Source organism: Bombina bombina, chromosome 5 (genome assembly GCF_027579735.1).
Source record: "Bombina bombina isolate aBomBom1 chromosome 5, aBomBom1.pri, whole genome shotgun sequence".
Classification (NCBI taxonomy): domain Eukaryota; kingdom Metazoa; phylum Chordata; class Amphibia; order Anura; family Bombinatoridae; genus Bombina; species Bombina bombina.
Genome location: NC_069503.1, coordinates 1,144,169,160 through 1,144,192,867, shown reverse-complemented (window position 1 = coordinate 1,144,192,867; position 23,708 = coordinate 1,144,169,160). Strand labels below are relative to the sequence as shown.

Sequence of the window (23,708 nt, the reverse complement as noted above, 5' to 3'; positions counted from 1 at the left end):
GTAAACTGTGTGCGTTACCCACACCTAGTAGTATTCTCATTGTAAACTGTGTGAATTACCCACACCTAGTAGTACTCTCATTGTAAACCGTATGCATTACCTTCACCTGGTAGTACTCTCATGGTAAACTGTGTGCATTACCTACACCTAGCAGTACTAATGGTAAACGGTGTGCATTACCTACACCTGGTAGTACTCTTAGTGTAAACTGTGTGCATTACCTACACCTGGTAGAACTCTCATGATAAACTGTGTGCATTACCTACACCTGGTAGTACTCTCATGCTTAACTGTGTGCATTACCGACACCTGGTAGTACTCTCATGCTTAACTGTGTGCATTACCGACACCTGGTAGTACTCTCATGCTTAACTGTGTGCATTAGCAACACCTGGTAGTACTCTCATGCTTAACTGTGTGCATTACCTACACCTTGCATTACCTACACACTTACCACTAGGTTTCTCAGGAGGTGCATTGGTTTGTGCAGCCAGGATCTCCTCCCCCAAGGGAGAAGTCAAATTAGTACGTATGGTAGCCAAAATATGGTCAGGAGGTATAACAGGAGTAGGTACAGACTCCTCCTTGGACAGAGGCGAAAATTGTCGAGAGAGGGCATCAGCCCTAACATTCTTACCACCAGGCAGGTAGGACACCACATAATTAAACTGAGACTAAAATAGCGCCCATCTGGCCTGTCGGGGCGACAAATGTTTTGCTTCTGATAGATAAGTTAAATTCTTGTGGTCAGTAAGAATGAGCACTGGCACGCTAGTACCCTCGAGAAGATGCCTCCATTCCTTAAGTGCCAAAATTATGGCCAGTAATTCCCTGTCGCCAATTTCATAATTGCACTCCGCTGGAGACAATTTCTTAGAGAAGAAACCACACGGATGCAAGGAACCGTCAGGCGTAGGACGTTGAGACAAGAGGGCACCTACTCCAGTCTCAGACGTATCGACCTCAAGAACGAAAGGCAGGACAGGGTTAGGATGAGCCAGAACTGGAGCAGCAGCAAAGGCAGTCTTAAGACTATCAAAGGCCTTAATGGCAGTAGGTGACCAATGGAGTGGATCATTCTCTTTACGGGTCATGTCTGTGATAGGTTTGACCAAGGAAGAAAAGTTTTTTTTTGTTTTTTTTTAAATTTCACTTTTATTGAAGTTTAATACAGTAAGTAATATACAAGTCAAAGCAAAACAAAACAAAAAAGATAAGAAGAAAACAGTAAATCGAATACATGGAAATAACATTATTATTATATGTCACTTCTGTCTATTACATCATAGAAAAAGTAGCTTAACATACCACCTTGTATGAATAATAAGTCATGTTGCCATGTTGCATTAATTATATTTGCTAACACATATGATTTATTTTAAACCTTATTTTCCTTTTTCTCCCTTGGTTGTCTTCCCCTTCTTCCCCCTTACCCGAGAAAAAAAAAAAAAAAAGGAAAAGAGGGGGGGAGGGGAGAGGGAATAGCTTGAATCATGTAATTAGTCCATGCCCCCCCGACTCTGCCCCCCGCCCCCATCCCCTACCACAAATTAAGCAACACCAATTCTGAGTTCCTAAATGGAAAAATTATCATTTCTATTTCATTAATTGGATAGCCTTTAATAAAGGCTGACCATTTTAGGAAAAAAAAAATTTATGTCTCCTTCATTATCAATATTGGTATCTCTTTGCTCGATCATACATTGTTTCTTCAAACAATTTTTTACCTCAAGAATTGAGGGAGTTTTTGAGCCCTTCCAATACTTAAGAAACAAGTATCTGGCTGCTAAGATTGTGAGAATAATTAGTTTTTCTTGAGGTTGTTGTCGTGCTTCCAGTTGAACACAGAAAATAATCCGTGTCAGGGTGAGTGCCAGAGGAGCAGCCACCAAATTTTTGTTGAGCCAAAATTCAACTCTGTGCCAGAATTGGCGTATCTTAGGACAATTCCATAGCATATGGACCAGGTCTGCTGCTTCTAGGGAACACTTTGGACAAACCCTAAATTCTGAATTATGTATTTTATGACCTAGGGCTGGAGTAAAGTAAGTTCTATGTAGGATTTTAAGGTGTGCTTCCCTCCACGTAGCAGAGAGAGTGGCCTGGGAAACTCGATCTATTGACCTCTGGACACTATTTGACTCTACCGGTTCTGAAAGAATTAACCTGGACCAGGTCGTTGCTATATGTTCCAATAGGGAAATTCCCTTATTGGCGTTAAGGAGTGCATAACAGGGGGTAATTGACATACGTCCAGCTTTTATCAAGGTCAGCCACTTCTCCAATTTTCCTAAGGTCCATGACCAATCTATGTTCCTGGTAATCTTTAGTCCATAATGTCTAAGTTGCAAGTATGCAAAAAATTCTTTATGTGATAGGTTAAATTCATTTTTCAGATGTTCGAATGTTTTTATGACATTTGAGTCATTTTCAAAGATTTGTTTAACTTTTGCCAATCCTAGCTGGGACCATCTGTAAAATATGGCCATTTCCAGGCCAGGTTGATATCTTGGATTTCCTTTTATTGGTAAGTATTGAGACACACTGCAATCCAATCCTAGAGTAGTCCCTATTTTCCACCAGGCTTTAATCGGGTTCAAGATACTTTTAATCTTTTTAATTTCGGAGGGTAAAAATTTAGGTGCACAATGCACCAGACCAGAAAGAAGATATGGGTGACAGATATTGGATTCTAATAAGATATTTGTAACATAATCTTTAGAGAGAATCCAATCTGTCACTGTTCGTGCAAGAAAAGCCATGTTGTATTGCCTGATATCTGGCAGGGCTAGACCCCCATGTTCCCTTGCCAGAGTTAGTTTTGTTAGAGAAATTCTCGCCTTTTTCCCCTGCCAAAGGAATTTCCCAACCGCCCTATTGAGCAGCCTGATGTCTTTTCCGTACAAAATTAGTGGGGTGTTTTGTAATATGTACAAAAGTTTCGGAAGGAGAATCATTTTGTATAGGGCTATTCTCCCAGATAATGAAATGGGTAAACTTTGCCAGGATTTCAGCCTCTCACAGATCGTTGTTAGTATGGGTGTTATATTAACTTTGTACAGCTCGGTAAAACTTACTGGTATAATGATACCCAGGTATTTAAATGAATCAGAAACCTCTTTGAACGGACTATCTTTAATTGAATCCCTGGTTTTATTTAACCAGAATAATTCTGATTTAGAGGTATTGACCATATACCCAGAGAAGGAGCCAAATTGTTGAATAATACTGAGCAATTTAGGTATATTCAACTTTGTATTTGAAATATAAAGAAGGATGTCATCCGCATAAAGTGCAGCCTTCATTACATGTTCCCCCAAATTAATACCCTCGATACTCTGTCGGATCTTTATTGCAAGGGACTCTATGGCAATATCGAAAAGAAGGGGAGACAGGGGACACCCCTGGTGCGTTCCTCTTTCAATTGTGATATCTGAGGATAATGAGTTGTTAACTATTAATCTGGTGGATGGACATGTATATAGGTTGCGAATAAAATTGACGAAGTTATCCCTGAATCCAAATTTAACTAAGGAGGTGAACAGGTGGCTAAAATAGACTGAGTCAAAAGCCTTGGCCGCATCGATGGCGACTATTGCAAGGTCCTTTTTGCCCCCTGTCCCTCTCTCTCTTGTTTGAAAGAATTCTGTAATCAGGAGAACCTCCCTAATTTTGGAGGCTGAATTGCGGCCATGTATAAACCCTGCTTGATCCTTGTGAATGATATGTGGGAGGCAGCTTTGAAGCCTAGATGCCAGGATTGAGGCAAGGATCTTATAGTCCGAGTTCAAGAGGGCTATCGGTCGATAAGATTCCTTATGGTTGGGGTCCTTGCCTCCCTTCTGGAGCAAAGTTGTGAAAGAGGCTTAAAAACCAGCTGGTATGGCATTACCTTCAGTAAAAAATTTGTTGTATGTTTTACATAAATATGGAACTATCTCTGAAGTTAAAATCTTATATACCTCGTTGGGAAGGCCATCTGGGCCTGCTGCTTTGTTTGTTGCTGATTCAAGAATCGTTTTACTGACTTCCTCATTGGAAATCGGTCTATTCAAGATAGAGTTAATTTCTGGTGTGATTGAGGGACAATTTACCTGGCCCCAGAATTGCTCAGACTGAAATTTATCTGCAGTTTTTGCAGAATACAGGTCTCTGTAGTACTCTGAAAAAGCCTCTAAGATGTCTTCTGTTTTTACCAATGGCTTCCCTTGGTGAAGGATTTTTTCAATCATAGGTGGCTTATTATCACTCTTAGCTAACTTAGCTAATAGTTTACCAGATTTGTTGCCAAACCGGTAAAGCTTGGCCTGAAACCTCAGTTCTCTCTGTGTTTCCGCTAGTAATGCCATAGCATCTTTTTCACTCTTGGCTTTTATATATTTAGCCCAGTGGAAGGGTGTGTTTTGCAGCAAGTAACGGTTATATGCATTGGTCACGGAATTCGTGACCTCTTTCTCTCTCTTTTTCAATTTTTTTGATATCCTAGCAGTATAGGCCGTTATTTCCCCTCTGAGGACTGCTTTAGCAGCTCCCCAGAATATTTCCGGGCGGTCTGCAAATTCAGAGTTAAAATGAAGGTACTCCTTGAATTTATTGATCAAATGATTCTTAAATTTGGAATCATTGACCAAATAATACGGGAATCTAAATCTTGAGGAGAAGTTTATAGACCGATTTAGCTGTAGTTCTAAAAAAATGGGAGAGTGATCTGAAAAAGTTATAGGGGTTATTCCTGCGGTAGTTTTCATTGTGCATAATCTATTGTCGATTAGAAAAAGATCTATTCGGGATAAGGTTTTATGAGCCTTGGAAAGGCAAGTGTATTCTCGGACGTCAGGATTTTGAATCCTCCAGATGTCTCTAACAGCTAAATTCTGAATTAAGGTTTTGAATATTTTTGTTTCAAGATTATCTCTTTTTTGTTTTGCTTGTTTATTAGTCTGCCGAAGCCTGTCTAGAGGAGATTGCGGCGCCATATTAAAGTCGCCTCCTAATACCACATAACCTTCTGAGTAAGTTAATATTTTAGATTGCAGCGTATCCCAAAACTCATAGTCTAGCATGTTGGGTGCATATATATTACAGAGAGTGAGCAATTGATCTTGAATTTTAATTTTCATCATCACAAACCTCCCCTCGGGATCCCTTTGAGAGTGAATTAGCTCATATTCTAATCTTTTTCCAATCAGTATGGTTACCCCTCTTTTTCTCCCAAAACTGGGAGAGGCAACAACCTCTTTTACCCAGGAGCCTTTCATTTTTTTAATTTCGTCTATATTTAAATGTTTTTCTTGCAGAAATGCAAGGTCTGCCTGCATTTTTCTCAGATGAGAGACAATTGTTTTCCTTTTAATGGGAGTCGAAATACCACCTATGTTCCATGATATAAGTTTTACTTTGTCTAGTCTTTCAATCATCTGTTAACATAAAATAGGGCAATTATGGCAGAAGGCAGGAACGGGGGCAGGAGCAGGGGGGGGGGACAACAAAACAAAACAAAAACAAAAAACAAAAAAAAACAAAAAAACACAAAACGAAGCAAAACAGAGGCAGAAAAAAAAAAAAAAAAAAAAAAAAAGTTCCAAATATTTATTTGGAACCCCACAATATCTCAATTCACTGCTCAGCAGGGAAATCTCCCCTGCTGAGCTCTTGGTCCGGTAATGGTCCTCTTCTGAGGACTGCTTTGTTTTAAAAAAAAACATGTCAATTCTATTAGAGGCCTATTGAGCTAATTGTTATCCATTTGTTGCTTTCTATCTACACACTGTTTATGTTGTGGGTTCTATTTCAGAAAAAAAAGTTTTGGCTTCGCAGGCATTTTCAAAGAGATAAACCTTATCCCTGACTATTATTCTGAGTTTATGTGGGTATAATAGTGTCGCTTTATATCCTCTTTGTATCAGTTTTGTGCATATTGGTGCCAATTCTTTCCTCCTTGAGGCTGTCTCAACTGAAAAGTCTTGAAACAAAAGAATTCTGGCACCGTCTAAGCTGATTGGTTGTTTCTTTTTGAATTGTTGGAGTATATTGGTTTTGTCAAGGTAGTTTAGAAAACGCACAATTACTGGTCTGGGCCTATTTATTTTGTTGTCAGTCGGGGGTGGGCCTATTCTATGAGCCCTTTCTATTATTATGTGGGAGGTAGGCAATTCTAGGAGTTGTACTAGAGTCTGGGTAACAAATAAGGAGAGATCTTCATATTTTTTGCCCTCAGGTATTCCTATAATCCTTATATTGTTCCTTCGGGATCTGTTTTCGAGGTCCTCGACTTTTAACATTAGTTTTTGGATTTTGGAATTAGTTTCTTCTAGATTAGAACTATGTGAGATGGTAAGATCCTCTAGATCCGAGACCCTCTGTTCTGCCTCTTGTAGTCTATTTGAAAATTGCCTAATTTCCTGGGAAAGTTGTACAATATCCTGTTTTATCTCAGATCTCAAAGTTTCAAATTTAGGAGTTAATGCTTCTAGTATATTAGAGACCAAATTTTGAGTGTTTAAGGTCTCTGTAACAGGGTTAGTGATGGGTATAGTGATATCTGTTGTATTTTCTGGAACTCCTTTATTTTTTTTATCCTTATGTCTGCCAGCCATGCTTGGAGAAGTAGTTCTAAGGGAAGTGTTTAGAAATCTGTCCATAGGACAGGCGAGAGCTGTGTGAAAGAAGTGAGTGACTAGATACGTGAAAGCTTGTGAGTTATGGACTTGAAGGTCAGGATATAGGGCGTGATTATATTAGTGTGAGGGGGTATAATGTGATAGTGTAAAAAGGTGATTTATTGTAAAATATTAAGGTGAAGGAAAGAGGAGGTAGGAAGGGATGGGGAAGTGAGAATCTTGTGTGTGAAAAAAAAAAAAAAAAGAGGGGGGGGAAAGAGAGGGGATGAGTTAAGAAAGGGTGAGGTTTATGTTGTTAATCTGTGCGAAAAAGTGCGAGAAAAACAATATGTGTAAGTGCCAACAGTGGTTATGTGTGTGCAGAAAAGAAAAAACGAAAAAACAAAAACTAAAACAGTAATCTACAAGGGGATGTGAGTTATTTAAGTGATTTAGTACGAACTGTTCAACCAAGCAATAACAAGGTTATATCCAGACAACCTGATACTACTTCCCCTGTACTAGGTTAGTAAGGGTGAAAAAACCTTTGGTAATTTTCACTTATCGACTCCAGACAGGACGCAAGTGTTCCTGGTTAAGATTTGTAAATTAGTAGGGCAGGGTTTTTTTTTTTTTTTCTTTTAATGCCCCACAGAAAGATTTTATATATACAAAGAACTAAATGTTTTGAATTTAACAGGGAAGAGTATCGTTTAACCTTGAACAGCTGTAAGAATAAAGAGGTGTTCAGGCAGAACTATATTTTTAGGGTTAAGTTCGACTGAGAAGTTTATCCTATTAAATCTGAGGAGCGCCCAAATCAAATTTTCTAGGGGAAATAAGCAGTTGTTAAATTTGTAGCAGATTAAAGCACAAACTTAGATTCTTATAATAAAATATATGTGTTAGTTCTCCCATTCCTGTCTCCTTTCAGAAGTAAAAAATAAAACTAAGTTACAAACACTATTTCTCTTAAGCCAATATGTTATGGCGTGCCTATATCAAGGAAAAAAAAGCAAGCAGCAAAATAATAGTTTGTTAGGATAGTTGAAATAGATTTCTCTAATATTTCAGTTCCCCCCTTCCTTTCTTTTTCCTTTTTCCCCTCCCTAAGCAGTGAAAGGCATGCTCAATGTAATAAGCATCTTGTATCTTTACCCAGCTATGATTATAAAATTTATATTCAGCAGTGAGGTAAAATGGTAAAATATTGTTTTTCTTTAAACAGTTATGGGAGTATAGAAAGGGAAGCTACCTATTTGATAATGGATTCAACTAAAAAGCTTTATCCTATTAAAGCAGGTGATCCCTCAAATTAAACCTTTACTGATATTCTGAAAAACAGTAGGGAATTGCAGTTGCAGATATATATTTATCCAAACCTTACTAAGTGAAAAATGTACTACTAATTACCAAAGCATTTACTGTTTCTACAATGATTCAAGCATGTTAGTATTTCCTGAAAAAGATAAGGAGTTATTAGCAGTTGTAGCGAGTTAGAGCAGGAACTTAAGATTTTATAACAACATGCATACATTAGTTTTTCAACTCCTATCACCTTCAGAGTTAGAAAACAAGCTGGGCTACAATTATTGTTTCCCCTTAAACCAATAGGTTATGGTATACCTATAGCAACAGGAAGAAAATGCAAGACAAGCAGCAAGATATTAGTGAGCTGAGGTACAAAAGGTAAATTTCTCTAATGTTCAGAGCTCTCTTTTTCTTTCCTTTATCCTCTCCCTTCCTTTTAAAATCATATGGGACAGGAAAAATCAAGCAGAAAAAAAGAAGGTAGAGGGGTTAGTGGCTCATGCAAGTTTATGAAGAATATATAGTTCCCCCTTTGTCCAGCTGACTTCCTTGTGAGTAGATAGATAAAGAGGGCAAAAAAACCCTCAAGCCAGGAAAGCGTGCTTTGTAGGCCTCTTTAAGGCCACTTTTAGTCTTAAGTCTAGAGGAAAGTTTATCCGGTTAAATTAAATGCAATTTTTCAGATATTTGTATTAAATCTCAATAGTTCCCAAGTGGCCGAGTAACTTGCACCCCAACAAGATAGGAATACCTTATGCCATACAGCTCAGTGAGATGGCAGAAACAGGTCCTGTTTTAATTTTGCAGCTTCCTTCCAATATTGTGGATGTTAGTTCCCCTCAGATAGATTCAGAGTATAGGCTGCACCACCCTCCAAGATTACATAGACAGCGGTCTACGAGCGGGGGCTGCCGAGATTCCACAAGCAACAGCGGTGTGTGGAGTATGCAACTCGGCAGTCACTCCCGTACTGTGTCTGTGGGTGGTCCAGCGTCTGCCGGCCGACGTCACCAGTCGGCATCCCGGTGATCCTTGTGTCGCGCTTCCTCTATGGAGCTGAGGTACAGCAAACTGGCTCCGCCACGTCCACACCAAAGGGAGACAGGTAAGAGCAGGGTGGTTTAAAACAGAGCCAGATGGTTTCCTTACACCGGGGTTGGATCGAGGATCTTAGAAGGGGAGCCGGTTCTTTGGTCTTTAGCCTAGGTCTCGGTATCTTTAGAGGAGGCGCCGGTCTCAGCCGATATCCCTTCCACCTCCTCACGCAGCACCGGTGGGAGGGGTGGGGGGGGGTCCGCCTGTGCTTCTTATTCCATATGTTCAGTTTGCTGGGAATTAGGTTTATGATGACCAAGCTAGGGGACGGTGCGTTGTAGTTGCACCGTTATGGAGCCGGGGTCCGGTTATCCTTGGATAATTTTAGCCACCACCTAGGACAGAAGGTCGGTGCGAAAATTAACCGCCAGTGGCTAGTGTAGGAGTTTAGAGAGAGTGTGTTCACAATGCGTCTTGCACACAGTCTCCTCCCCCCGGCACCACTCAGAGCCGATAGAAAACTATCGGGAGAAAAGTTTTTAATAAACTTTCTATAGTAATTGGCAAACCCCAAAAACGTTGAATAGACCGAAGACCAACTGGGCGAGGCCACTGCAGAACTGCAGATAACTTGTAAGGATCCATGGAGAACCCTGCAACGGAGATAACATAACCTAGGAAGGTTACTTGAGTCTGATGGAACTCACATTTCTCGAGTTTACAAAACAAGCCGTTCTCACGTAGTCTCTGAAGAACCTGTGTAACATCAGAACGATGAGCCTCAAGTGTGGGTGAGTGTATGAGGATGTCGTCTAAGTACACCACACCACACTGTTGCAACATATCTCATAGGACATCATTAATAAATTCCTGAAAAACAGCAGGAGCATTACATAGGCCAAAGGGCATTACAAGATACTCATAATGCCCGCTCCTGGTGTTAAATGCTGTTTTCCATTCGTGGCCCTCCTTAATCCTAACGAGATTGTACGCTCCTCTCAAATCAAGTTTAGTAAAGACCGTAGCTCCCTTGAGGTGGTCAAAGAGTTCTGTAATAAGTGGAATAGGGTAAGCATTCTTAATGGTAAGACGATTAAGACCCCTATAATCAATACATGGTCTTAACTCGCCCCCCTTTTTCTTCACAAAGAAGAAGCCATCCCCTGCAGGAGAGCAGGATTTGCAGATGATCCCCCACGACAGAGCATCGGCAACATACTTCTCAATAGCACAATTCTCTGCAACAGACAGAGGGTACACCCGGCTCCGAGGAGGAATGGCTTTGGGTTGCAGGTCTATGGCACAATCGTAATACCGGTGAGGAGGCAACGTACCGGCACGCACCTTGTCAAACACGTCTAGGAACTCTCGGTACTCCTCTGGCAATTGAGAAACCGAAGAAGTGCACAAGACTTTAACTGGTTTCCGAAGACAAGTGAAAATACATTGCGGAGACCACAACAAAATTTTGGACCTGCGCCAGTCGAGACTGGGATTTCGCTTTTGGAGCCAGGGATAACCCAGAACAACCGGAAAATGCAGAGAGTTTATCACCTGGAACTGGAGGGTTTCAAAATGGAGAGCCCCAACAGCCATGGACAAAGAAGCAGTTTCGTGAGTAACGAGTGTGGGCTGAAGGGGCCTGCCATCAATGGCCTCAATAGCAAGCGGAACGGACCGAGGCAAAACAGGAATTGAGTGCTTTGATACAAAAGCACTGTCAATGAAATAGCCCGCAGCACCGGAGTCAACAAGAGCCTGGGTGACTATGGAGGAGTCCACCCAGGAAAGGACAACCTTGACCATAGGTTTCTTCTTAAGCGGTTCTGGGGACGAGGATAAACCACCCAAGGTCTGCCCCAGACAGGACCTTAGGTGTGAGCGTTTTCTGGCCGTGTAGGACAAGACTTCAAAAGGTGGCCCTGTAACCCACAATAGAGGCAGAGCCCCTCCATCCTCCTAAAGGCCCTCTCCGCCGCGGAGAGACGCGTGAATCCCAGCTGCATCGGCTCAGCAGTACCTGGTGACTCGGGACCAGGAGGCATGGGAGGAGAGGGAGGAATGGGTGGGAACGAACACGTAGGAGACAATGGAACAGGAGGCTTCCGCAAGCGCTCCTTGAAAGAGGGCCTCTCTCTGAGTCTGATGTCAATTAGGATCAAAAAAGACACCAATGCCTCGAGATCCTCTGGTAAATCTCTGGCAGCAACTTTGTCTTTAATCGCATCAGAGAGCCCATAAAAGAATGCGGCAACAAGGGCTTCATTGTTCCAACCTACCTCTGCGGCAAGTGTACGGAACTCAATGGCATACTGAGCAACAGATCTTGTACCTTGCTGAATGGACATGAGTCGTTTAGCAGCAGAGGAGGAGCGAGCCGGAACATAAAATACCCTTCGAAAGGAGGCCACAAATTCAGGGTAATTTGAAATCAAAGGTTTATTAGTCTCCCACAAGGGATTAGCCCAGGCAAGAGATGTGTCAGAGAGTAACGAGATAAGAAATCCCACCTTAGCTCTGTCAGAGGGAATGCCCACCTGGTTCAAAAACCTTCTGCACTGAATAGGATCGCCTCCATATCGCTGAGGTAGAGGTGCAGAACCGGACATGCTCCTGGTAGGCATAGGTGCAGCAGCGGAAACAGGAGCAGCCATAACTTGCGGGACACTTTGGTCCAAATGTGCAGTGCGAGTCAGCAGGGTTTGCAGGGCTAGTGCAAATTGATCCAAGCGGTGATCCTGTACATCCATCCTGGAAATGATGGCAGGTAAAGGTGGATTATTAGCACCATCAGGATTCATGGCCTTTGCGTAATGTCAGGGTGCCAGGAATCAGACTGAGACGAGAAGTGCAAAAATAATCACACCTTTATTAATAGAAAAAAATAAAATAAAGTCCACAAGTCAAATAACAAGCCAGGAATCAAAACCAGAGCTGGTAGTCAGACGAGCCGAGTCAGGAGCCAAATCGAATAGTCAGACAAACCGGAATCAGGAACAAGGAAAACAGCAGAGTCAGGAACAAGCCAGGGATCAGGAACCAGGAAGGACGTCAGGCAGCCAGGTAATACACAGGAACTCTCACAAACATGTCTGAGACAACTCAAAGGTAAAGCATACTTAACAGAGGCCCTTTAAATAACAAGTGATGATATCACAATTCTGAGACTGCATCCTGTCTTACATGGATGATGCACACCAGTCTGGCCATAAAAGGATGTGCAGGAATTGAGCAGCATCCCCCACAATGCACCATAGTCAGGAAGAGAGGTGAGTAAAATGGCTGCCAGCAGCCCATGGCAAACACAACAGGGAAAAAACCCTGACAATTACCTACACATGGCACTACTCTCATGGTAAACTGTGTGCATTACCTACACCTGGAAGTACTCTCATTGTAAACTGTGTGCATAACCTACACATGGTAGTGCTCTTATGGTAAACTGTGTGCATGTCCTACACCTGGTAGTATTCTTATGGTAGACTGTGTGCATTACCTACACCTGGCAGTACTCTCAGAGTAAACTGTATACATTACCTACACCTTGTAGTACTCTCATGGTAAACTGTGTGCATTACCAACACCTGGCAATACTCTCATGCATAACTGTGTGCATTGCCTACACCTGACAGTACTCTCATGCTTAACTGTGTACATTACCTACACCTGGCAGTACTCTCATGGTAAACTGTGTGCTTTACCTGCACCTGGTAGTACTCTCATATTAAACTGTGTGCATTACCTACACCTGGTAGTACTCTTATGGTAAACATTGTGCATTATCTACACCTGGCACTACTCTTATGGTAAACTGTCTGCATTACCTACACTTGGTAGTACTCTAAGGGTAAACTGTGTGCATTAACTACACCTGGCAGTACTCTCATGGTAAACTGTGTGCATTACCTACATCTGGCAGTACTCTCATGGTAAACTGTATGCATTACCTACACCTAGCGGTACTCGCATGGTAAACTGTATGCATTACCTACACCTAGCAGTACTCTCATGGTAAACTGTGTGCATTACCTACACCTGGCAGAACTCTCATGGTAAACTGTGTGCATTACTTACACCTGGAAGTACTCTCAGTGTAAACTGTGTGCATTACCTACACCTGGCAGAACTCTCATGGTAAACTGTGTGCATTACTTACACCTGGAAGTACTCTCAGTGTAAACTGTGTGCATTACCTACACATTGCAGTACTCTCATGGTAAACTGTGTGCATTACCTACACCTGGCAGTACTCTCATGGTAAACTGTGTGCCTTACCTACACCTGGTAGTACTCTCATGATAAACTGTGTGCATTACCTACACCTGGTAGTACTCTCATGGTAAACTGTGTGCATTACCTACACCTGGCATTACTCTCAATGTAAACTGTGTACATTACCTACACCTAGTAATACTCTCATGGTAAACTGTGTACATTACCTACACCTGGCAGTACTCGCATTACCTACACCTGGCAGTACTCTTGTGGTAAACTGTGTGCATTACCTACACCTGGCAGTACTCTCAGTGTAAACTGTGCACATTACCTACACCTGGCAGAATTCTCATGATAAACACTGTGCATTACCTACACCTGGCAGTACTCTTATGGTAAACTGTGTGCATTACCTACACCTGGCAGTACTCTTATGGTAAACTGTGTGCATTATCTACACCTGGAAGTACTCTCATGGTAAACTGTATGCATTACCTACACCTGGCAGTACTCTCATGGTAAACTGTGTGCATTACCTATACCTGGCAATATTCTCATGGTAAACTGTGTGCATTATCTACACCGGGCAGTACTCTCATGGTAAACTGTGTGCATTACCTACACCTGGCAGTACTCTTGTGGTAAACTGTGTGCATTACCTACATCTGGTAGAACTCTCAGGGTTAACTGTGTGCATTACATACACCTGGCAGTACTCTCATGGTAAACTGTGTGAATTACCTACACCTGGCAGTACTCTCATGGTAAACTGTATGCATTACCTACACCTGGCGTTACTCTCATGCTTAACTGTGTGCATTACCTACACCTGGTAGTACTCTCAAGGTAAACTGTGTGCATTACCTACACCTGGCAGTATTCTTATGGTAAACTGTGTGCATTACCTATACCTGGATGTACTCTTATAGTAATCTGTGTGCATTACCTATACCTGGCAGTATTCTCATAGTAAATTGTCTGCATTACCTACACCTGGCAGTACTCTTATGGTAAACTGTGTGCATTACCTACACCTGGCAGTACTCTCATGGTAAACTGTATGCATTACCTACACCTGGCAGTACTCTCATGGCAAACTGTGTGCATTACCTATACCTGGCAGTATTCTCATGCTAACTGTGTGAATTATCTACACCTGGCAGTACTCTCATGGTAATCTGTGTGCATTACCTACACCGGGCAGTAGTCTCATGGTAAACTGTGTTCATTACCTACACCTGGCAGTACTCTCATGGTAAACTGTGCGCATTACCTACACCTGGCAGTACTCTTATGGTAAACTGTGTGCATTACCTACACCTGGCAGTATTCTCATGGTAAACTGTATGCATTACCTTTACCTGGCAGTACTCTCATGGTAAACTTTATGCATTACCTACACCTGGCAGTACTCTCATGGTAAACTGTGTGCATTACATACACCTGGCAGTAGTCTCATGGTAAACTGTGTGCATTACCTACACCTGGCAGTACTCTTGTGGTAAACTGTGTGCATTACCTACATCTGGTAGAACTCTCAGGGTAAACTGTGTGCATTACATACACCTGGCAGTACTCTCATGGTAAACTGTGTGAATTACCTACACCTGGCAGTACTCTCATGGTAAACTGTATGCATTACCTACACCTGGCGTTACTCTCATGCTTAACTGTGTGCATTACCTACACCTGGTAGTACTCTCAAGGTAAACTGTGTGCATTACCTACACCTGGCAGTATTCTTATGGTAAACTGTGTGCATTACCTATACCTGGATGTACTCTTATAGTAATCTGTGTGCATTACCTATACCTGGCAGTATTCTCATAGTAAATTGTCTGCATTACCTACACCTGGCAGTACTCTTATGGTAAACTGTGTGCATTACCTACACCTGGCAGTACTCTCATGGTAAACTGTATGCATTACCTACACCTGGCAGTACTCTCATGGCAAACTGTGTGCATTACCTATACCTGGCAGTATTCTCATGCTAACTGTGTGAATTATCTACACCTGGCAGTACTCTCATGGTAATCTGTGTGCATTACCTACACCGGGCAGTAGTCTCATGGTAAACTGTGTTCATTACCTACACCTGGCAGTATTTTCATGGTAAACTGTGCGCATTACCTTTACCTGGCAGTACTCTCATGGTAAACTTTATGCATTACCTACACCTGGCAGTACTCTCATGATAAACTGTGTGCATTACATACACCTGGCAGTAGTCTCATGGTAAACTGTGTGCATTACCTACACCTGGCAATATTCTCATGGTAAACTGTGCGCATTACCTTTACCTGGCAGTTCTCTTATGGTAAACTGTGTGCATTACCTACACCTGGCAGTAGTCTCAGTGTAAACTGTGCGCATTACCTACACCTGGCAGAATTCTCATGGTAAACTCTGTGCATTACCTACACCTGGCAGTACTCTTATGGTAAACTGTGTGCATTACCTACACCTGGCAGTACTCTTATGGTAAACTGTGTGCATTACCTACACCTGGCAGTATTCTCATGGTAAACTGTATGCATTACCTTTACCTGGCAGTACTCTCATGGTAAACTTTATGCATTACCTACACCTGGCAGTACTCTCATGGTAAACTGTGTGCATTACATACACCTGGCAGTAGTCTCATGGTAAACTGTGTGCATTACCTACACCTGGCAGTACTCTCATGGTAAACTGTGCGCATTACCTTTACCTGGCAATTCTCTTATGGTAAACTGTGTGCATTACCTACAACTAGTAGTACTCTCATGGTAAACTGTGTACATTACCTACACCTGGCAGTACTCTCAGTGTAAACTGTGCGCATTACCTACACCTGGCAGAATTCTCATGATAAACTCTGTGCATTACCTACACCTGGCAGTACTCTTATGGTAAACTGTGTGCATTACCTACACCTGGCAGTACTCTTATGGTAAACTGTGTGCATTACCTACACCTGACAGTACTTTCCTGGTAAACTGTATGCATTACCTACACCTGGCAGTACTCTCATGGTAAACTGAGTGCATTACCTATACCTGGCAATATTCTCATGGTAAACTGTGTGCATTATCTACACCGGGCAGTACTCTCATGGTAAACTGTGTGCATTATCTACACCTGGCAGTACTCTTGTGGTAAACTGTGTGCATTACCTACATCTGGTAGAACTCTCAGGGTAAACTGTGTGCATTACATACACCTGGCAGTACTCTCATGGTAAACTGTGTGAATTACCTACACCTGGCAGTACTCTCATGGTAAACTGTATGCATTACCTACACCTGGCGTTACTCTCATGCTTTAATGTGTGCATTACCTACACCTGGTAGTACTCTCATTGTAAACTGTGTGCATTACCTACACCTGGCAGTACTCTTATGGTAAACTGTGTGCATTACCTATACCTGGATGTACTCTTATAGTAATCTGTGTGCATTACCTATACCTGGCAGTATTCTCATAGTAAATTGTCTGCATTACCTACACCTGGCAGTACTCTTATGGTAAACTGTGTGCATTACCTACACCTGGCAGTACTCTCATGGTAAACTGTATGCATTACCTACACCTGGCAGTATTCTCATGGCAAACTGTGTGCATTACCTATACCTGGCAGTATTCTCATGGTAAACTGTGTGCATTATCTACACCTGGCAGTACTCTCATGGTAAACTGTGTGCATTACCTACACCTGGCAGTACTCTTGTGGTAAACTGTGTGCATTACCTACACTGGGCAGTACTCTTATGGTAATCTGTGTGCATTACCTACACTGGGCAGTACTCTTATGGTAATCTGTGTGCATTACCTATATCTGGCAGCACTCTTATGGTAAACTGTGTGCATTACCTTCACGTGGCAGTACTCTCATGGTAAACTGTGTGCATTACCTACACCTGGCAGTACTCTCATGGTAAACTATGTGCATTACCTACACTTGGTAGTACTCTCATGGTAAACTGTGTACATTACCTACACCTGGCAGTAGTCTCATGGTAAACTGTGTTCATTACCTACACCTGGTAGTACTCTCATCGTAAACTGTGCGCATTACCTTTACCTGGCAGTACTATCATGGTAAACTTTATGCATTACCTACACCTGGCAGTACTCTCATGGAAAACTGTGTGCATTACATACACCTGGCAGAACTCTCATGGTAAACTGTGTGCATTACCTACACCTGGCAGTACTCTCATGGTAAACTGTGCGCATTACCTTTACCTGGCAATTCTCTTATGGTAAACTGTGTGCATTACCTACACCTGGCAGTAATCTTATGGTAAACTGTGTGCATTACCAACACCTGACAGTACTCTCATGTTGAACTGTGTGCATTACCTACACCTGGCAGTAGTCTCATGGTAAACTGTGTGCATTACCTACACCTGGTAGTACTCTCAGTGTAAACTGTGTGCATTACCTACACCTAGCAGTACTCTCATTGTAAACTGTGTATATTACCTACACCTGGTAGTACTCTTATGGCAAACTGTGTGCATTATCTACACCTGGCAGTACTCTTATGCTAAACTGTGTGCATTACCTACTCCTGGCAGTACTCTTATGGTAAACTGTGTGCATTACCTACACCTGGCAGTATTCTCATGGTAAACTGTGTATATTACCTACACCTGGAAGTACTCTTATGCTAAACTGTGTGAATTACCTACACCTGGCAGTACTCTCATTGTAAACTGTGTGCATTACCTACACCTGTAGAAATGGAAGATATATAGAGGGCGACTCCTAGTGCAGATCAGTTAGCTTTAAATTCTCCCACTAACAACTCCCCTTGGAAGAATACTCACACAGTGGGAAGCACACTATAGTGCTAATGTAGCCTGCTGGGTATATTGCAGTGGCCCAGCGCACATATACACTCTGGTAATGAACAGTTCCAAGTTTTTTTGCAGGATTTTCCAATAAAACAACAGGAGACTTCAGTGGATAAAAGGAACTTTATAAAAATCAATTAATCATATAAAAACAGTCAGTAAAACATGCTACGCGTTTCTCAGAGTTAACCACTCTGTTTCCTCAGGCAAGTTACTGTGTGCATTACCTACACCTGGCAGTATTCTCATGGTAAACTGTATGCATTACCTTTACCTGGCAGTACTCTCATGGTAAACTTTATGCATTACCTACACCTGGCAGTACTCTCATGGTAAACTGTGTGCATTACATACACCTGGCAGTAGTCTCATGGTAAACTGTGTGCATTACCTACACCTGGCAGTACTCTCATGGTAAACTGTGCGCATTACCTTTACCTGGCAATTCTCTTATGGTAAACTGTGTGCATTACCTACACCTGGCAGTACTCTCAGTGTAAACTGTGCGCATTACCTACACCTGGCAGAATTCTCATGGTAAACTCTGTGCATTACCTACACCTGGCAGTACTCTTATGGTAAACTGTGTGCATTACCTACACCTGGCAGTACTCTTATGGTAAACTGTGTGCATTACCTACACCTGGCAGTACTTTCCTGGTAAACTGTATGCATTACCTACACCTGGCAGTACTCTCATGGTAAACTGTGTGCATTACCTATACCTGGCAATATTCTCATGGTAAACTGTGTGCATTATCTACACCGGGCAGTACTCTCATGGTAAACTGTGTGCATTATCTACACCTGGCAGTACTCTTGTGGTAAACTGTGTGCATTACCTACATCTGGTAGAACTCTCAGGGTAAACTGTGTGCAAGTTACTTGCCTGAGGAAACAGAGTGGTTAACTCTGAGAAACGCGTAGCGTGTTTTACTGACTGTTTTTATATGATTCATTGATTTTTATAAAGTTCCTTTTATCCACTGAAGTCTCCTGTTGTTTTATTGGAACATCCTGCAAAAAACCTTGGAACTGTTCATTACCAGAGTGTATATGTGCGCTGGGCCACTGCAATATACCCAGCAGGCTACATTAGCACTATAGTGTGCTTCCCCCTGTGTGAGTATTCTTCCAAGGGGAGTTGTTAGTGGGAGAATTTAAAGCTAACTGATCTGCACTAGGAGTCGCCCTCTATATATCTTCCATTTCTACAGATTGCCATAACAATTTAACAGGAGGAGCTGCCCTGCCATCTGGTGCACAGTCAACTGGGACACTGCTGAGTTCCCAGAGCGTTCACCTTGGCATTATCTTTGCCTTCACAATTTGTGAGTATAAAATTTATATCTGATTATATCTGTCCAGTTCTATATTGGCTACACTAGGAGGCGCCCTTTCTCTTTTTGTCTCATTACCTACACCTGGCAGTACTCTTATGGCAATCTGTGTGCATTACCTACACCTGTCAGTAGTCTTAGGGTAAACTGTGTGCATTACCTACACCTGGCAATACTCTTATGGTAAACTGTGTGCATTACCTACACCTGGCAATGCTCTTATGGTAAACTGTGTGCATTACCTACACCTGGCAATACTCTCATGGTAAACTGTGTGCATTACCTATACCTGGCAGTACTCTCATGGTAAACTGTGTGCATTATCTACACCTGGCAGTATTCTCATGGTAAACTGTGTGCATTACCTACACCTGGCAGTACTCTTATGGTAATCTGTGTGCATTACCTACACCTGCCAGTACTCTTATGGTAATCTGTGTGCATTACCTTCACATTGCAGTACTCTCATGGTAAACTGTGTGCATTACCTACACCTGGCAGTACTCTCATGGTAAACTGTGTGCATTTCCTACACCTGGCAGTACTCTTGTGGTAAACTGTGTGCATTACCTACACCTGGCAGTACTCTTATGGTAATCTGTGTGCATTACCTACACCTGCCAGTACTCTTATGGTAATCTGTGTGCATTACCTTCACATGGCAGTACTCTCATGGTAAACTGTGTGCATTACCTACACCTGGCAGTACTCTCATGGTAAACTGTGTGCATTTCCTACACCTGGTAGTACTCTCATGGTAAACTGTGTGCATTACCTACACCTGGCAGTAGTCTCATGTTAAACTGTGTTCATTACCTACACCTGGCAGTACTCTCATGGTAAACTGTGCGCATTACCTTTACCTGGCAGTACTCTCATGGTAAACTGTATGCATTACCTACACCTGGCAGTACTCTCATGGTAAACTGTGCACATTACCTTTACCTGGCAGTAGTCTTATGGTAAACTGTGTGCATTACCTACACCTGGCAGTACTCTCATGGTAAACTGTGCACATTACCTTTACCTGGCAGTACTCTTATGGTAAACTGTGTGCATTACCTACACCTGGCAGTACTCTTATGGTAAACTGTGTGCATTACCAACACCTGGCAGTAGTCTCGTGGTAAACTGTGTGCATTACCTACACCTAGCAGTACTCTCATTGTTTATCCAAAATAAAAACAATTACACCTAACTTAATAGCCCTATACAAATAAAAAGCCCCCCCCCCCCTTAAAAGGGCCTTTTGTAGGGCATTGCCCTAAAGAAATCAGCTCTTTTACCTGTAAAAAAACACAAAGACCCCCAACAGTAAAACCCACCACCCAACCAACCCCCCAAAATAAAAAACCTAACTCTAACAAAAACCTAAGCTACCCATTGCCCTGAAAAGGGCATTTGTATGGGCATTGCCCTTAAAATGGCATTCAGCTCTTTTACATAAAGCCCAAACCCTAATCTAAAAATAAAAACCCACGCAAAAAGATTTAAAAAAAACCTAACACTAACCCCCAAAGATCCACTCACAGTTTCTTAAGTCCGGACATCCAGGCGGCAAGAAGTCTTCATCCATGCGGCGAGGTCTTCATCCATCGAAGCGGCGGCTTCTATCTTTATCCCGGCGGCATCTTCTACCTTCATCCCGGTGGCGCAGAGCGGGTCCATCCTTGAAGACATCCGGCACGGAGCATCCTCTTCATACGGTCACCGTCGTACACTGAGTCTTCAATGCAAGGGAGCCTTTTCAAAATGATGTCCCTTGCATTCCTATTGGCTGATTTGATTTTTGAAATTCAAATCAGCCAATAGTATGAGAGCTACTGAAATCCTATTGGCTGTTCAAATCAGCCAATAGGTTGAGAGCTAATTAAATTCTATTGGCTATTCTAATTAGTCAATATAATTTCATTTGCTCTCATCCTATTGGTTGATTTGAACAGCCAATAGGATTTCAGTAGCTCTCATACTATTGGCTGATTTGAATTTCAAAAATCAAATCAGCCAATTGGAATGCAAGGGACGCCATTTTGAAAAGACTCCCTTGCATTGAAGATTCAGTGTATGGCAGTGACCGTATGAAGAGGATGCTCCGCGCCGGATGGACCCGCTCCGCGCCCCTGGGATGAAGATAGAAGATGCCGCCGGGATGAAGATAGAAGACGCCGCCTGGATGAAGATAGAAGATGCCGCCTGGATGGATGAAGACCTCGATCCCTAGATGAAGACTTCTCGCTGCCTGGATGTCCGGACTTCAGAAACTGTAAGTGGATCTTCGCGGGTTAGTGTTAGGTTTTTTTTAAATCTTTTTGGGTGTTTTTTTTTTTAGATTACGGTTTTGTGCTTTATGTAAAAGAGCTGAATGCCCTTTTAAGGGCAATGTTAAAGAGCTAAATGCCCTTTTAAGGACAATGCAAATACAAATGCCCTTTTCAGGGCAATGGGTAGCTTAGGTTTTTGTTAGAGTTAGGTTTTTTATTTTGGGGGGTTGGTTGGGTGGTGGGTTTTACTGTTGGGGGGTCTTTGTATTTTTTTACAGATAAAAGAGCTGATTTTTTTAGGGGAATGCCCTACAAATGGCTCTTTTAAGGGATATTGGTAGTTTATTGTAGGCTAGGGTTTTTTTTATTTTGGGGTGGGGTTTTTTTATTTTTATAGGGCTATTAGATTAGGTGTAATTGTTTTTATTTTGGATAATTTTGTTTGTTATTTTTCTTAATTTATTGTTTGTTATTTTTTTGTATTTAGTATTTTATTTTTTTTAGTAGTTTTAGGGTTTTTTTTATCTGTAATTTAGTTTTTTTAGTTGGTAGTTATTTTAAGTTTAGTATAATAGTAATGTTAGGTTAATTGTTAGTTTAAGCTTAGGTTTTTTTAATTTCACAGGTAAATTTTTATTTATTTTAAGATAGGGATATTGTAATTTTAATTTAAAGTTAGGGGGTTGTTAGGTTTAGGGGTTAATAGTTTAATTTAGTTTTTAGCAGTAATGTGGGAGGCCAGAGGTTTAGGGGTTACTTTATTTAGTGGTGGCGATGTCGGGGAGTGGTGGAATAGGGGTTAATAGCATTATTATAGTGTCGGTGATGTTGGGGTGCGGGGGAATAGGGGTTAATAACTTTATTATAGTGGCAGTGATGTTGGGGAGCGGCAGAATAGGGGTTAATAACTTTTCTTAGTGGCAGCGATGTCGAGTACAGCAGATTAGGGGTTAATAACTTTGTTTAGGTGCTGGCAATGTTGGGGGCAGCAGATTAGGGGTGTTTAGACTTGGGGTTTATGTCAGGGTGTTAGGTTTAAACGTAACTTTTTTTCCCCCATCAATGGGGTTGCGTTACAGAGCTTTTCATTCCGCCATCGAAGGTGTTAGTTTTTTTTCTAACATTCTTGCCCCATTGATGTCTATGGGGAAAGCGTGCACGAGCACGTCAAAGCAGCATTTGGCTTTTGTGCGGTATGGAGCTTATAGCCACCATATCGCACGCACAAGGCAGCTTTTCAGAAACTTGTAATGGCAGCGCTACTTTTGTTGCATTCGTTTAGCACCCTCTATAGCGCAAAACTCGTAATCTTTAAATTGTCTTATGCACACCTGTGTCTCACAAAGATATCATGCTTTAGCCCCACCTAGTGGATACCTGTAGTATAACAATGTTAATATAAATTTTATGTACAAAAGTCAAAGCATAAATCATGTGTATTAATACGTACAATATAAAATTATTAAAAAGTTAAAATCAAGTACAACAACTTCATATTTCATATTGACATGAATATTAGTATTTGCAAAATTTGGGCAAACAGGCTGTTCCATGGGCATTACCTTTGGCAGAGTGTAGCCACGGAACTCAGTGTCTTGGGTGACTGCATGGTAGTGAGCTATGGGCGCCAGATCCATGAGTCTCTGCGTTTCATGAATGACAGCATTGGTGTATGGCATTTGCGCCCTGTCCATGATGCCAGGAAGGCGCACAGACCCAGTTACCTCGTCTATCTCTTGCTGCACTTTTTCTGAAAGACAAATATTTTACATATGGTGGGAACAAGGATTAAACTGCAGACAGTTTGCACTATAAAGAGGCCTGTAAATAAAATTACACTTCATTCATTCAGCGTAAACCATAAAAACAAAACTTTTAATTTACTTTTATTATCAAATTTACCGTCTCCTTTTTCTAAACGTTCCATTAGAGCATACTGAGGTAGGCCTTAAAGCATTCACGTGTCTTGCGCACTATCTCAGTATGCTCTCATGGAAACAAGTTCCAACAAACCACACTAAAATAAAAAGGCTAAGGGTTTAATAGTCATGTTAACAGCTAAAGATAAACCATTTTTGATGTGGACCTGATTGCAATCAGACA

At 41.8% G+C, this 23,708-nt stretch overlaps 1 protein-coding gene across 1 annotated transcript in view; it reads right to left on the bottom strand.

Annotated features, from left to right (window-relative positions):
- The window catches only part of LOC128661203 (cytochrome P450 2B19), a 192,379-nt gene that overhangs the window by 37,438 nt on the left and 131,233 nt on the right, over positions 1-23,708 (bottom strand). The window contains exon 8 of the mRNA XM_053715455.1: positions 23,168-23,355. Within this exon, the coding sequence (XP_053571430.1) occupies positions 23,168-23,355 (188 nt within the window). The remainder of the gene's footprint in view (positions 1-23,167; positions 23,356-23,708) is intronic.